The sequence below is a fragment of the Myotis lucifugus genome, unplaced genomic scaffold (assembly GCF_000147115.1).
Source record: "Myotis lucifugus unplaced genomic scaffold, Myoluc2.0 scaffold_1, whole genome shotgun sequence".
Taxonomy (NCBI): domain Eukaryota; kingdom Metazoa; phylum Chordata; class Mammalia; order Chiroptera; family Vespertilionidae; genus Myotis; species Myotis lucifugus.
This window is the reverse complement of record NW_005871049.1, coordinates 35,515,157-35,531,422: the sequence shown is the minus strand read 5'-3', so window position 1 is coordinate 35,531,422 and position 16,266 is coordinate 35,515,157. Positions and strand designations below refer to the sequence as shown.

The 16,266-nt window shown below is 39.3% G+C and overlaps 1 protein-coding gene and 1 pseudogene across 1 annotated transcript; both read right to left on the bottom strand.

Annotated features, from left to right (window-relative positions):
- LOC102420814 overlaps positions 1-1,228 on the bottom strand; it is a 34,399-nt pseudogene extending 33,171 nt beyond the window's left edge.
- A 12,467-nt stretch (positions 1,229-13,695) lies between these two features.
- Positions 13,696-15,978, bottom strand: LOC102420487 (disintegrin and metalloproteinase domain-containing protein 20-like). Its single transcript, XM_014457592.1, has one exon. It carries the CDS (start codon positions 15,976-15,978, stop codon positions 13,696-13,698), a length of 2,283 nt encoding a protein of 760 aa, XP_014313078.1.
- Positions 15,979-16,266: the final 288 nt, after the last annotated feature.

The window sequence follows — 16,266 nt, the reverse complement described above, 5'->3', positions numbered from 1 at the left end:
TTGTCCTCTTTTTATCCACAAGTTTCATAACTTTCTGAATTTCTAATGTTTTTATTATTTTATTTTTTTTAAATATATTTTATTGATTTTTTACAGAGAGGAAGGGAGAGAGAGAGTTAGAAACATCGATGAGAGAGAAACATCGATCAGCTGCCTCCTGCACATCCCCTACTGGGGATGTGCCCGCAACCCAGGTACATGCCCTTGACCGGAATCGAACCCAGGACCCTTTAGTCCGCAGGCCGACCGACGCTCTATCCACTGAGCCAAACCGGTTTCGGCTCTAATGTTTTTATTAATGCACAGAGCATGGGGCTCAAATTCTATGTTGTTTTTGTTTTCATAAGTTCTTACTGCTGACTTTCAATCATGATAGTTCAAATGGTAAACCAAGAATTACTCATTGCCAAGAACACAAAAATAACTCATGATGACTAGAGGAAACCTTTGAGCATAAACATCTCAAAATTGTGAATAAAATCCCAATACCCTAATTTCGTCTCTATTGATATACATTGGCTGTATTCTTGCTATAGAGTATTGAGTAATGTTGTGATGTAAAGGCATTGTTAAATGAGTACCATTGCACTGTTGAGAATTATCTTAGCCCATATAAATCTGTGACATGATTTATTCATTAGACATCAATTTGTGATCAGGCAATAAGAGAAAAAAAGATGCCCAATATTTTTTGAGCTAAAATATATTTGTCCTCAGTACATTATTGTATTTAATGACTCTAAAGACTAATCTCCTGAAAGAGTACAACATTCTCAGTGTAGTAATGCCTGTAATAGTAGTATAGCTACAAATTACACTGTTGCCACAACCTTCATGGCCAGGTTCAGTATCTGAAGGAGGGGCTGACACACAAATGAAAATGCTATACAAGAAATATGAATTTAGAAGGCATGGGGGACCAGGTGGACTCTTTCTTGAAGAGGCACACCAAATTTTGGCCTGGTCTGCTATTTATTTACTTGAATACACATTTGCCCTTTAGCAATGCATATAGGCATATCAAAGGTAAAGTTTGGTAAACCGTAAAAGGATTATCAGGTTAGGGAATTGCCTTGAGACATTGAGCCCACAACAGGGCAATATTATGCTGATTTTCAGCCCTGGTGAATATCAAAGTCCATTGGGCCTTCCAATGATTCTTTCTGTATTAATATGCTAACTTACTGTTGGCTTTAGCCTCAGGCACACTGTCAGACTTTCTATGCATCCTTTATAAATACTTTATTCTTCTTCCCTGTGTTTTAAAATTCATCCATATGGATGAATTTTAGTTACCACATCTCCCTCACTTTCATTCATGGCCTACTCAGTGTATCCTCAACTGTAACAACCTATGAAGAACATATTTCAGCCCTGCTGCTTTGGTTCAGTGGATAGAGCACTGGCCTGCAGATTGAAGGGTCCCAGGCTCGACTCTGGTCAAAGGGCACATGCCCGGGTTGTGGGCTCCATCCCCAGTTGGGGGCGCGTATGAGGCAGCCAATCAATGATTCTCTCATCATTGATGTTTCTATCTCTCTCTACATCTCCCTTCCTCTTGGAAATCAATAAAAAATATTTTTAAAAAGAACATATTTCAGTGGATCTCAATGAAATAAAATAGAAAAGAATGGGATCCTCATCAAGATTTGAATAACCTAACAGGAAAAGATCCTGGTGTGTGTGTGTGTGTGTGTGTGTGTGTGTCTGTCTGTCTGTCTGTGTGTGTATGTGTGTGTATTTATGCATGCACAAAAACAGGGTGCTTCTCAGCTTTGTAGATCACCTTCTTGAATGACTTAGGAGAAAATTAGTGGTTGTCAAGATCTTCTCTTGGACTATGGACCAACCTACCTATAGTTTGTACCACCATCATTATGAACAAAGATTTTTGAGACTTCATATGGTAAAGGGAAATATAAATCCCTTCCCTTCTGTCTCTCATTTAATGACATTTTATATTTAGCCAGTTAGCAATAAGACTTTCTCAGTTACACACCATGCAACTGTCTAAAGTTCATTAACTTTGGGGTTTCACCACTTCCATCTGAGCTTATTTCTAATTTCTCTTTAAAAGTGAAAAAGTCCAACAACCTTTCTTACCCTCATCCTATGTGCTCTCTACTCACAGTTGAAACACTTGCAGGACTTTCACTCAGATTATCCTCCTGTTTTCAGATTATTTCCTTAACACTGAATCATATTATTGAATACTTAAAATTCCAGGGGAAAAATTCCCTCCACTATAAAACCTTCTCAAAAGAAACCACATATCACTAATCATCTAGAAATCTCTTTTGAATGTAAAATAATATCATAGACATTAAAAATCTGCATACAAAGCTACTTCATATCAAAGGGAGAATAGGATTCAATTGTCAGCAAGAAAAGACAAATGTAAAATTTAGAGGAAGAGAGAGGTTAATAAAACAAAGGATGTGGGAATAAATTTAATTAGTAAATTACCTAGCTAGCAGATGAAAATGCTCATCTGGACAGTCTGCAGATGAGCATTTAGCAGGTGTTCTGGGATAAACCATAGAAACAATTTACTAGTAGGTATTTAGTATCTTTGAAAGTTTAGCTGTGGGACAGAGAGGAGATTTTCTCTGGCATTGTCTGCCACTGTCTTTCTATTACCCTAAATACAGTCCATTTTAGTAAATGCAGACTTTTACTTTTCCCTCATTGGATTTTCTCATTTTTCCACAGCTTTGGTTACAAATAGGTCCTAAACAATTAAATTTGACCATGAGGTTTTTAATTACTTTGGCTCAATTTAATGGTTCTGTAGTAACATTCATTAAATGAGTAGGAGGGGTAAATAAGTGAGTAGGAGGGATAAATATATGCATTTAAAAAAAATTTGGCCCTATCCAATTTTTTATATAATCTACTCTTAATTAGAAGAACATACTAAGAATTAATCTAACTAAATTTATTGCACCATGTGCTTTTCTTTTTTTTTAAATTGACTGTTCATTTTATATTGCTTACAAGTCTTTACCCAGGTATAAATGATGTACTAGTTATTGTATGGATTTTGTCTTGGTGACCAATAAATACTTGAAAATTATATAGTCATTGATTTGTTGAGTTTCTATAGTTTGTTGTTTCATTTATTTTGGACATTCACAGAAATTGTGATTCACATATTTTAGTTTATTAACTTTTGGCCAGAGTAAAACCCTAATACACAAATATGTAAAATTTTGTGTCTTAGATTGTTCCAGATAAATAAATACACGTGCCCATGTATAAAATATGAGCCACAGGGGCAGGGAGTGGGGTGGTTACATAAGTACTAAAAGATTCCACCTATCTATATTCAAAACACATTTTCATATGAGTCTATTTGATTAGTTAAGGAGCATATTGAGAGGTGTACATTAAGGATATATAGATGTTTGCTAATGGTTTCAGTAATAAATAATTATCTACAGTCAATTAGTCCAATATGTAGGGAAAAAGTAATCTGGGAGAAGTTAAAAAATCATGCACTGTTTTATATGGTTTTCTGAGAAAATAGTTGAGCTCTGATTTATATAATTAGTTTCTTGTTCTGTTATTTTCTGATATTTTGGGGGGTTTATCTGGAGATCCAGAAAATATTAACTATTAGATCATTTTTTAGGTTGTACTCAAAGTATGGAGAGGCTTCCAGATTCATAATATTTTAGAAGGTATGGGCCAGATAAATATAACAGGTGGAATAAAATGGCAAACATTGCAATTATTAGAGAAAGGCAAATTACAAAATTGAAAGACTTCACAAAAGAGAAAAGGGAACCCTAGTACACTGCTGGTGGGAATGCAGACTGGTGCCGCCCCTATGGAAAACAAGTATGGGATTCCCTTAAAAATAATTTAAAAGTAGAGCTGCCATTTGACCCATGGATCTGAATTGTAGGTATATATCCTCGTAAGAATCCTGAAACTTCTATCAGAAAAAAATATATGTACCCTCATATTTATAGCAAAACTATTTACAAGAGCTAAGATCTGGAATCAGCCCTAGTGCCCATCAGTAGATGAGTGGATAAAAAAGCTGTGGTACATTTCTGTGGGGAGCTGATATAGGGTTAAGCCTCGGACTGACCTGTGGGCAAAGTCACAAACAATTCCCAGCTTAGAAGGCACAGTCCTCTTAGCATAATTAGGCTTGACCTTATGAGGCTCTCTAGATCTTATCTGGGAAGCTAATGGGCTGAGGGAAGTGCAGGAAGTGTAACTATGGTCAAAACAAGTGAAACTCACAAGAACTGTGTAACTATAGAAACCACTACCTTGTTTACCTCTCGCTATAAAATAAAGGCTCAGCTTGCCTTGGGATCTCTCTCTGTGGCCTCAGCCAGGCACAGGAAGATCTACGGAGACTAAGGAAAGCTAGAGAGTTCTGAACACTGTCTCTGTGTAAAACATTCTTCGCCGACTCTGTCCACACCTTTGGGACCCCCTGGACCCCATGGGGCTGGACCCCAGCACATTTCCACAATGGAATACTATGCAGCTTAAGAAAGAAGGATCTTTTACCCTTTGAGACAGCTTGGAAGGGCCTGGATAGTGTTATTGTAAGTGAATAAGCTAGTCAGGAGAAAGTTGCAAGTTGTTATCAGAGGTGGGCAAAAGTAGGTTTATAATCATTTGTATGGAAAATAATACAGTAATCTATACTAATAAAAAGGTAATATGCTATTTAGACCGGGAGACCTGGAGATCGGACGTCCTTTCTGGACAAAGCCATGGTGGCAGGGCTGAGGCAGAGGCGGTTAGGGGTGATCAGGACGGCGGGGGGCGGGGGTGCTGTTGGGGGCAAGTAGGCCAGTAGGTGGGGCAATGGGGGGCAAACAGGCTGGCGGGGGGGCAATGGGGGATGAGCAGGCTGGCAGGGGGGCAGTTGGTGGAGGGCAGGCTGGCATGGGGTGGCAGTTGGGGGTGAGAAGGCCAGTGGGGGGGCAGTTGGGGGCAAACAGGTTGGTGGGGGGTGCAGTTGGAGGCAAGCAGGCAAGCAGGCTGGCGGGTGGAGACAGTTGGGGGCAAGCAGGTTAGTGGGGGGCAGTTGGGAACGATCAGGCTGGTGGCGGGGGTTAGTTGGGGGCGATCAGGCCGGCAGACAGAATGGTTAGGGGCGATCAGGCAGGCAGGCCAGTGAGCGGTTAGGAGCCAGTGGTCCTGGATTGTGACAGAGATATCCGACTGCCAGTTTAGGGGATTGGGCCTAAACTGGCAGTCGGACATCTCCCGAGGGGTCCCAGATTGGAGAGGGTGCAGACCAGGCTGAAGGACACCCCCCGCCCTGTGCACGAATTCCATGCACTGGGCTACTAGTTAATAAATAATAAAAACTTAACCTCAAAAAAAGAAAAAAAAAGGCAGCCAAATAGGCAGTTGTATCCAGAGCCTTATTCCAGAGCAGATAGAAGAAGCATCTATATTGAGTAACATCCACACAGAATTGGTGAAGTAGACACAGCTGGTGAGACAATTCACAGCCAGGAAGGGCAGAGGATTCCTGGAGAATGGTAGGATCAGGGATCTGGGCAGAGTGGCTGGATTAAGTAACTGAGAGTATCATAAGGAAGCTGCAGGGCACCAAGTCTTCATACCTTGGGGACAGGCATAACATCCAAGTGTGGAAAAGTAATTCACAGGGATGCTGGCGGCAGGGGATTCTAGATCTAAGTCCACAACTGCGAGAGGTTCAGCCCAGAGTGTCCGCCTGAAGAACTGCCCCAGCTCTGTGGTGCTGAGGTTAGAGAAGTTAGCAGTCACATGGTTGTTTTGCCTCTACAGTGGGGCCTTGACTTACGAGTTTAATTCGTTCCAAGACCGAGCTCATTAAGGAGCTCGTTAAGGAGCTATTAACTCAAATTACTCTATCAACTCAATGCAAAAAATCTGCGAGAGACAGCTGGTATCTCAAAAAACTCGTTAGTCGGGACACTGGTAAGTCAAGGCCCCACTGTATTTTGACTTTGTTTTTATATGCTAAACCCAGTTCATTGGACCTTTCAAAAACACTCACCCTTGGCTGTGGTGCAGGTGGAGGTGTGGACTTGTGGAGTCTGGGGAGAGGCTGTGGAGGAGAGTGGCTTAGGGAGAGGTGATCAGGAATTCAGCACTGAGACATTCCAGACCCTCCAAACCTAAGCATCCATTTTTTTCCTGAAGAACCAGCACCTCCCAGAAGCTTCAGGGCAGCTAATACAGCCACACCCAGACTGAGAGGCGCCAATATAATCAGGAGGGTCAGAAAAGGCAGATGGAACAAACAACTTTTATGGGAGACAGCTGCAGCCAGGGAGGTTACGGGAGATGGCTGCAGCCCGGGAGGGAACTGAAGGACAAACGGCCTGATAAGAAACCAGACAGGCATTAACTCACTTAGAAAGCCAGATCATTAGTGAAAAATTCCAAACTACATTCCCTCCCCGCCGAAAGCAGATAGATGTATGTTGTATGTTGACTCACACGGCGCCAGATCTCCGGTAGAATGACCCCAGGTTACTTCCCCCGTTTGCTAAAAAGTATATAATGTGTGCTTAAACTCTTGGTCGGGGCTCACAGCCACTGCTCTGTGCTCGGAGTAAGCTGTGAGTCCCAACATGCTGGTATCAATAAACCCTTTGCTTTTTGCATGAGAAGCGTCTCTTGGTTCTTTGTGACAGCGGCTTGCGTCCAGGGCGTTATAAGACTATACCCTGAGCTGTACAAAGGACAAAAAAACTCTGACTATCTCCAAAGAGCCCTCAAGGACTGGGTTGAAGAGAAGCCTTTCAGTCCCAGAATGCAATACAGCACCCTACCTACCTATGGCCCTGTCAGAAACAGCTGCTTGAGTGATTAAGATTGACAGCAGACAGACAGGTTAAGTGGGCACCACCTAACCTGATTGGTCCCACCTGCTTGCAGCCAAGGCTGTGAAGATAGACACAAACAGAGAAGTAGTGGATCGCTTGGATTTTCAAAATGGTGCTGAATACCTAACAGGAAACAGGGAAGCAACACACAGAACAGAAGAATGAGGTCTTAAACCAGCCCACTTGGGGCATTAAAACTCAGGTGAAATGAATGGCCATCTTTCTTTTATTATTATCTCTTGAATTAAATGTTTTTAAAATTTTCTTATTTTTTAGTTTTTATTTCTTTGTATTATTTTTTCTTCATTCTATTTTTTATTATTTTATTTTATCTTTTTAACATTTTATTTAATTATTTTTAATTTTCTTTTATTCTGTTTTCTTCTTGTTCTCTCATTCTCATTCTACCTCCTCTATACTGAATCGAGATCCTCCCTCTATTAATTCAATTTCCTAACCTTACTTTCTGTACATAAACTCTGCCTCTACAGATTCTGCCCCTACAGATTCTGAAATATTGAGCTAAAATATATTTGGCCTCAGTACATTATTGTATTTAATGACTCTAAAGACTAATCTCCTGAATTAAGCATGGGGCTCAAATTCTATGTTGTTTTTGTTTTCATAAGTTCTTACACACACACACACACACACACACACACACACACACACACACACGTTTCTGGGTGTTTGTTCTTTGCATTTTTTTGTTTCTTTGTTTGTTCTTTGGTGTTTTCTCCCCACATAAAGTTTTCCTGCCTTTTTCTTTCTTTTCTCTATTACCTTTTTTTTCCTTCAGTATCATTTTTGGTCTCTTTTCTTTCTCCTAATTACTTTTTTTTTCTGGTGATCACTTATATTGGGGTTATTGGTGTAATGAGTACATTTGTGTTTTGTTCCCTTTGTGTTATATCTTGTTGAGTTATATTTTTGCTGTTCACTCAACATGGTAGAGAGCTAGCCATAAAACCAGACATCTCAAGAGGAGACTCCATCCATGAATGGGACAATAACACTCAAGATGCAACTGACCCAAGAGAACACAAATATCCCAAGTGGGGACATTCCTAGATTACCCAGCCCAGAAGACCAGGGAGATTGCACCACTGGGTCCCACAAAACATCTATTATTATAAGACAAATTTAAAGTAAACCTAGGTGGCATAGCAGTTTGATCTAACATAGAAACAATCACAAAGGAACAGAAAAAATGGGGAGACACAGAGACAACCTCCATTCAAAAGAAAAGGAAGAATTACAGAAAAGAGAATGAATGAAATGGAGTCATGTAATTTTTTTGAGAAAGAATTCAGAGCAATGGCTATAAGGACACTGAGAAGGATGGAAGACAAATTCAACGACATGTGTAAAAATCAAGAGGAAATGAAGAAGAATCAAGAGGAAATAAAGAACGACATAGTTGCAATAATGAATACAATACAAAGTAGACCACGAGAAGCTGAGAACCTCATCAGTGAGTTAGAAGACAATAGAAGACAAGAGATAAAAAGCCACCAAGCACAGCAGTAACTAGAAAGAAAACTTAAAAAGCAGGAGAAGAGCCTAAGAGAGCTTTGGGCCAATATGAAATGAAGTAACATTTGCCTAATAGGGGTGTCAGAAGGAGAGGAAGTGCAACACGGAATAGAAACTTGTTGGAAGAAATAATGACACAAAACTGCCCTGATTTGAGGAGAAAAAAGCCACAAAAGTCCAAGAAGCACACAGAGTCCCAAACAAGATGAATCCAAAATGACCACCAAAAAGACATATTATAATTAAATTGGCAAAGATCAATAACAAAGTTAGAATCTTAAAGGATGTCAGAGAGAGACAGAAAGTTACCTACAAGGGGTCTCCCATTGGACTATCAATTGATTTCTTAACAGAAACACATCAGGCCAGAAGGGAATGGTAGGAAATATAAAAGTATGCAAAGCAAGGGACTGAATCCAAGAATATTATACTCACAAAGGCTATCATTCAAAATTGAAGGTGAAATCAGGAGCTTCACAGACAATATAGGTCTAAAGGAGTTTATTACTACTAAGGCAGCAAAGCAAGAAATGCTAAAGGGACTGCTGTAAAAAGAAGATATAGAAAGGGATGAAGGAACACAGGCATACAGAATAAAAATGGTAACCAGCAAGTACCTATCAATAATAAGATTAAATGACAATGGATTAAATTCTCCAATCAAAAGACATAGGGTAGCTGAATGGATAAGAAAACATGACCCATATATTTACTGTCTACAACAGACCCACCTCAGAAAAAAAGACTCACACGGACTGATAGTGAAGGGATGTAAAATAAGTTTTCAGACAAATGGAAATGAGAAAAAAGCTGGGGTGGCAATACTTATATCTGACAAAATAGACCTCAGAGTGAAGGCCATAACAAGAGATAAAGAGGGCCACTTCATAATACTAAAGGGAGCAATTCAAAAAGAGGATATAACTCTGGTAAACATATATGCACCTGATAGAGGAGCACCCAAATACATAAATAAATTTCTGGAAGATGTCAAGGGAGATATTGGCAGCAATAGAATCATAAAAGGGGAATTTTATACCCAATTAACACTACTGGATAAATCTTCTAAACAATAAATCAGCAGAGAAACAGCAATCCTAAATGACTTACTAGATCAGTGAGTCAGATGGAACTAATACCTTCAGAACATTTCAACCAGAAGCTACAGAATGCACATTCTTCTCTCGTGCACATGGGACATTTTCAAGGATAGACCACATTTTAGGATGCAGGCAAAGTCTCTTCAAATTCAAGAAGACAGAAATCATATCAAGCTTCTTCTCAGATCAAAATGGCATAAAATTAGAAATCAACTACAATAAAAACAATGAAAAAAATAAAACACTTGGAGACTAAATAGCATTTAATGAGTCAATGAGTGGGTTACCAAATAGATCAAAGAAGAAATAAAAAGCATCCTGGAAACAAATGACAATGAAAACACAACAATCCAAAATCTATGGGACACAGTGTTGAGAGGGAAGTTCATAGCTCTACAGGCCTACGTCAAAAAACAAGAAAAAATGGTAATAAATTATCTAACCCTACACCTTAAGGAATTAGAAACAGAGTAATAAGAAAAGCCCAGAATAATCAGAAGAAAGGAAGTAATAAGGATCTGAGTGGAAATAAACTCCATAGAAACAAACAAACAAAAATAATACAAATGATCAATAAAACTAAGAGCTGGTTCTTTGAAAGGATAAAACAAGATTGATGAACCTCTAGCCTGGCTCATCAAGAATCAAAGAGAGAGGTTTCAAATAACCAAAATCAGAAATAAAAGAGGTGAAGTAACAAACAACCTCACAGACATACAAAAGATTGTAAAAAATACTACAAACAATTATACTCCAACAAACTGGATGACCTAGATGAAATGGACGTATTTCTAGAAAAATACAATCTTCCAAAACTCAAAAAGGTAGTATCAAAAAACTGAAATATCCTGATAACTACTGATGAAATTGAAGCAGTAGTACAAAAAAATCCTGCAAACAAAAGCCCTGGACCTGATGGCGTCACAGAGGAGTTTCACCAATTATTGAAAGAAGAACTAAAACCTGTCTTTCTCAGAGTATTCCAAAAAAGTCAAGAGGTAGGAACACTTGCAAGTTTTTTTCCATGAAACCAGCATTATCCTAATCCCAAAACCAGATAAAGACACTGCAAAGAAAGAGAATTGCAAGCCAATATCCCTGATGAACATAGATGCTAAAATCCTCAACAAAATTATGGCAAGTTGGATCCAGCATTACATTAGAAAGACCATAGACCATGACAAGTGGGATTTATTCTGGGGATGCAAGGCTGGTACAATATCCTCAAATCAATAAATGTGATACATCACATAAACAAATTAAAACACAAAAATCACATAATCATATCAATTGATTTGACAAATTCCAACACCATTTCCTAATGAAAATTCTCAACAAAGTGGGAATAGAGGGATCATACTTCAACATAATAAAAACCTGATGTGACAATCCTACAGCCAACATCATACTCAATGGGCAAAAGCTAAAACCATTTCCCTCCAAAACAGGGACAAGACAGTGATGCCCACTTTCACCTCTCCTGATCAACATAGTACTGGAAATGCCAGCAATAGTGATCAGACAAGAAGAAGAAATAAAAGGCATACAAATTGGAAAAGAAGAAGTAAAGCTACCATTATTCACAGATGACATGGTATTGTACATAGAAAAACCTTAAATACTCCATCAAAAGACTCCTAGACTTAATAAATGCATTTGGCAATATAGAAGGATACAAAATTAACACCCATAAATCTATGGATTTTTTATACACTAATAATGAACTCATAGAAAGAGAAACTTAAAAAATTCCCATTTACCATTGCAACAAAAAATTAAGATACCTAGGAATAAACTTAGCTAAGGAGGTATAAGACCTGTACTCAGAAAAGTACAGGATGTTGAAAAAAGAAATAGAGGAAGACATAAACAAATGGAAGAATATACCCTGTTTAAGGACTGGTAGAATCAACATCATTAAAATGGCCATACTGCCCAAAACAATCTATAGATTTAATGCAATCTCCATTAAGGTACCAATGGCATATTTCACAGACCTAGAATCAACTCTCCAAAAATTCATATGGAACAAAAAAAGACCTGGAATAGCTGCAGCAATCCCGAGAAAGAAGAACAAAGTTGGAGGGATCACAATACCATTATCAAGCTATATTACAAATCTACTGTTCTCAAAACTGCCTGATACTGGCACAAGAACAGACATATAGACCAAGGGAAACAAACAGACAACACAGAAATTGATCAAAGCCATCACGCTCAATAAGTATTTGACAAATGAGGCAAGAGCATACAATGGAGTCAAGACAATCTCTTCAATTAATGGTGTTGGGAAAATTGGACAGATACATGCAAAAAAAATGAAATTAGATGACCAACTTACACCATACACAAAAATAAACTCAAAATGGATAAAGGACTTAAATGTAAGATGGGAAACCATAAAAATTTTAGAAGAATTCATAGGCAGTAAAATAGCAGACAAATGTCATAGCAGTATCTTTACCAATACAGTTCCAAGGACAATGGCCACTGAGGAGAAGATAAACAAAAGTGACTTTATCAAAATAAAAAGCTTCTGCACAGCAAAAGAGAACATAACAAAACAAGAAGAGAGACCACTGCAGGGGAGAACGTATTTGCTAATGTTATCTCTGATAGGGGTTTAATCTGCAAAATTTATAGGAAATTCATACAACTTTACAAAAAAAGAGAAACAATCCAATAAAACAATGGGCAAAAAACCTAAATAGACACCTTTTGAAAGAGGACATACAGAAGGTTAAAAGACATATGAAAACATTTTCAGAGTCATTAATAATCCCAGAGATGCAAATCAAAACAACAATGCGGTACCATCTCACACCTGTCAGAATGGCTATCATCAACAAATCAACAAATGACAAGTGCTGGCAAGGATGTGGAGAAAAAGGAACCCTTGTGCACTGCTGGTGGGAATGCAGACTGGTGCAGCCACTGTGGAAAACAATAAGGAGATTCCTCAAAAAATTAAAACTGGAACTCCCATTTGACCAATTAATCCACTTCTGGGAATATATCCCAAAAAATCAGAAACGCCAATCACAAAGGACTTAGGCACCCCTATGTTCACAGCAGCACGTTTTACAATAGCTAAGATTTAGAAACATCCTAAGTGCCCATCAGCAGATGAGTGGATTAGAAAACTGAGGTACATATACACAATGTATTCTGTGGTAAAAAAGAGGGAACTCTTACTCTTTGTAACAGCATAGATGGACCTGGAGAGCATTATGCTAAGGGAAATAAGCCAGTAGGAGAAAAACAAATATCACTTTGACCTCACTCATTTGTGGGATATAATGAGCAACATAAACTGATGAACAGAAATTGAGCCAGAGACAGAGAAGCATTGAACAGGCATCAAACTTCACAGGGGAATCAGGGGAGGGTTGGTGGAGGGTGATAAGAGATCAACCAAAGGACTTGTATGCATGCATAGGAACATAACCAATGGTCCCAGACAGAAGGGAGGTGAGGGCATGTGCTGGGGGTGTGAGCAGCCGGGGAGAGGTTTGTGGGGGAAAAAGAAGACTTATGAAATACTTTAAGCAATAAAGAATTTAAATTAAAAAACCACAAAACTCTGTTTTGCTTACTCATGATGGTAAATGTACTTTTTTGCTCCCCTGTAGTATTTATAGCAATAATGTGCAGGCTGTAAGTTACAATCTTTGTAATGACTAGCCTTGTTTATTAGTCATGACTGGAATAAATAATAATAAAAAATTTCTGACATTTCCAGTCTCCCTCTAGTTGTCACCTATTGCAGAAACTGATAATGAGAGGACTGGCAAAGAAGAAATGTAATTTCTATGTTTGCATTCCCTGTGTGACAAAGCAGAGTACAAATGGGAAGGATGGTTAGAATTGAGACAAATGGACATTATCCATTAGCTGTGCCTTTTCTCAGGAAACACATAGAAAATAATTTCATGAACAATTAAACACTACCTATTTAAAATAATGAAAAACAGTAATAATCTAGGATTTAGGGTATTTTCCTAATTGTTTCATGGGCGATGTTTTATGGTCCCAAATAATAAAATTATTCAGGCATTATGCCAATGTTCTGTGACACATTCTGTACCAATTCTGCACCCAGGAGACTAAAATTTAGTACATTGAAAATTGGAAAAGACCGGACTTCATTTTTGAAATTATAAATTGTTGCTTTTCTTTCTAAAATGCAGTAGAACATTTCACTGTTCTTCCTTAGATGAAATTGGAACATCTTGCTCTTTTTCTGTAGGTAAAGTCTTGACATTGTGTTCTTCATACTCATGTGTAGGTGACACATTAGGCTCTTTTCTCTTAGCTCTTCTTTTGTGTGCCAGAAAACACAAAATTAAGCAGCATAACAACATCATAAAAGCAAGGTACCAAAGTAGTATCAGGGAATTGGTTGTTTGCCTCATTTTCTTCCTTTTATACCGAGGGGGTGGTCCACTATCAACACTACCTCCACTGCCTCTTTTCAGGCATTTGGGAGGGTCCCACTCCGAGTTGCAATGGCAGTGCTGTCTGTTGTTGCAGACTCCTTTCAGATTGCAGGTCTTAGGTGAACAAAAAAATGTCAGATGTGCCCTATGATAACACCTCCTTTTGACGCAGATATGATCTGGCCCACACGCTGTCCCATCTTTCACATCACCAATGTCAGGATCTGTCATCCCGAAGTGGTAGTCGGTACCCCAGCAGGTGGCGCCATTGATGTGAGTCCAATGCACAGTAGAATGATCCCTTAGAAGGGGAATTTGTATCACATTATCACACTGAATCCTTCCGCACAAGATATCTAAGATGCTACATTTTATGTATCCACCGTTCATTAAACCACAGTTCCCAAAACGGTCACCTCGGGTGTTAATTTCTGTGTAGCAACTCTGATTTGCACTCTTGGCCTCTTTGCCAAAAATGTTCCTACACTGCTCTTCACGGATATTGCATCTCTTTTCATAGCAGTAGCCACCGCCCTTGCATGGCATCCCATTCTGCACATACACATCCTCTGGACAATGGTAGGATGTCCCATTGCACCACTCTGGGAGATCACACTCATTTTCCTCTTGTCTACAAACTTCGCCTGTGGGCAGGATCTGGCAGTCTTTGCAACAAAGCCCAGAAGCACAAGCAGCCCCAGGGCTGAGAGTGCAGTTGGACTCACAGCACGGATCTTTCATACACAAATGTAAAGCGCCACAGTCACACTCTTCTCCTTCTTCAATCACACTGTTCCCACACCGTGCAAGTGTGAAGCTTTTCCCAGTATTTGAAGGAAAGTTCAAACAATTTTGACTTGCAATGCTGTTCATGAAGCTGGCATAACTGCAGTTGCTGAATCTAGTTGCACTTGTTGGATATGCATACATTATGCATTGATTATTTCCACATTTACAAGTTTTGTCATCATGAAGCATACCCAAATTATGACCAATCTCATGTGCCACAGTATATGCAGAAGAATACACATTACCATACCTGAAACTATCAACTCCACAGTTATAATTATAGTTACATACTGTTCCAACAAAGGATAAGCCAAGATCAATACCATAGCCTTGCTTTACAAAAAGGTGTGCAACATCATGGGGCAAGCGCATATTAAAGCTAGCTTTCTTCCAATTGCAAAATGCTTCTACGAGACCACTTTTTTTTATTGAAATGGGGTTTTTTTCAGTCCAGACCTCAAGTCCCATTAAAACCACATCAACATCCAATGACTTTAAAAACTTATGTGCTCCATTGACTACACTGAATACTTCATGCTGCACTGCTGTGGTGTTACTATGGTGATGAAGATAGCGGTAGTGGTCCACCACCACTGCCAGTTCAAGAAGCCGGTGGTGTGTCCACCAGCCTTCATACCCACTCTGCATCAAAGTGAAATTAGCACTCTCCTGAAATTTCAATTGTCTTGCTATTTCTTCATCTGATAATCCACATTTCATGGGTGGCAATTGTGTCTCTTCACTCTTCATTCTAAATAAGAGATGTTCAAATGTGGTAGAAAGTCTTTTGGGCTCTATTTCATAAACAATGTCATTTGTTTGTAATATTCCTTGAAAACCTCCCAAACAGGTACTGAGGGCAACCAGGGATTCTGGGTCCCCCTCCACATAACCATGATAGTAGCAGTCATTCTGGATAAAAGGCTGGTCCTCAAGGAGAGCGCCCTGGTCCGAGTAGGTAAACACTGGGAAATGTCTAGATAGAAAATGACTGTTGACCTTAATGTTTATGACCTGATTCCGCCCGCCAAAATGCATTCTGTAAGAGAGCCAGTCTTTAGTCTTCATGCCAAAGCCAGTGCCTGTTACCCTCAAGGGAATCACCACTTCTGGGGGACCATGGCGTTGGGAGTGCACAGCCTGGAACCATCCATATGGGAACAGAATCACCCCCAGCCAGAGTGGCAGGAGAGTGTTCCTCACACACACCAGGGCCTCACTCACAGCCATTATGGAGCCACCATACACAGCCATTGGTGAGAGCAAAATAGGACGGGCAGGAAGCATCACTGTTCCCTCTGAGCTGGGTGTTCAACATCGACTTTGAATCTGTTCTCTGGCAGGCTCATATTAGAGGAACACACTGAAAGAGAAAATAAAGAGAGGAGTAGAGACAGGTTTGGGGCTTATGAGCAGGCCAAGGTGGAGGAGGAAGAAAAAGACTAGTTTTAAATGGAGTAGTGTTTTGTTTAAGACATGACTCAGAATACTGCATGCATTTCCCCTTAAGAAATTTTAAGGGGTTCCAGCCCATGTGGCTCA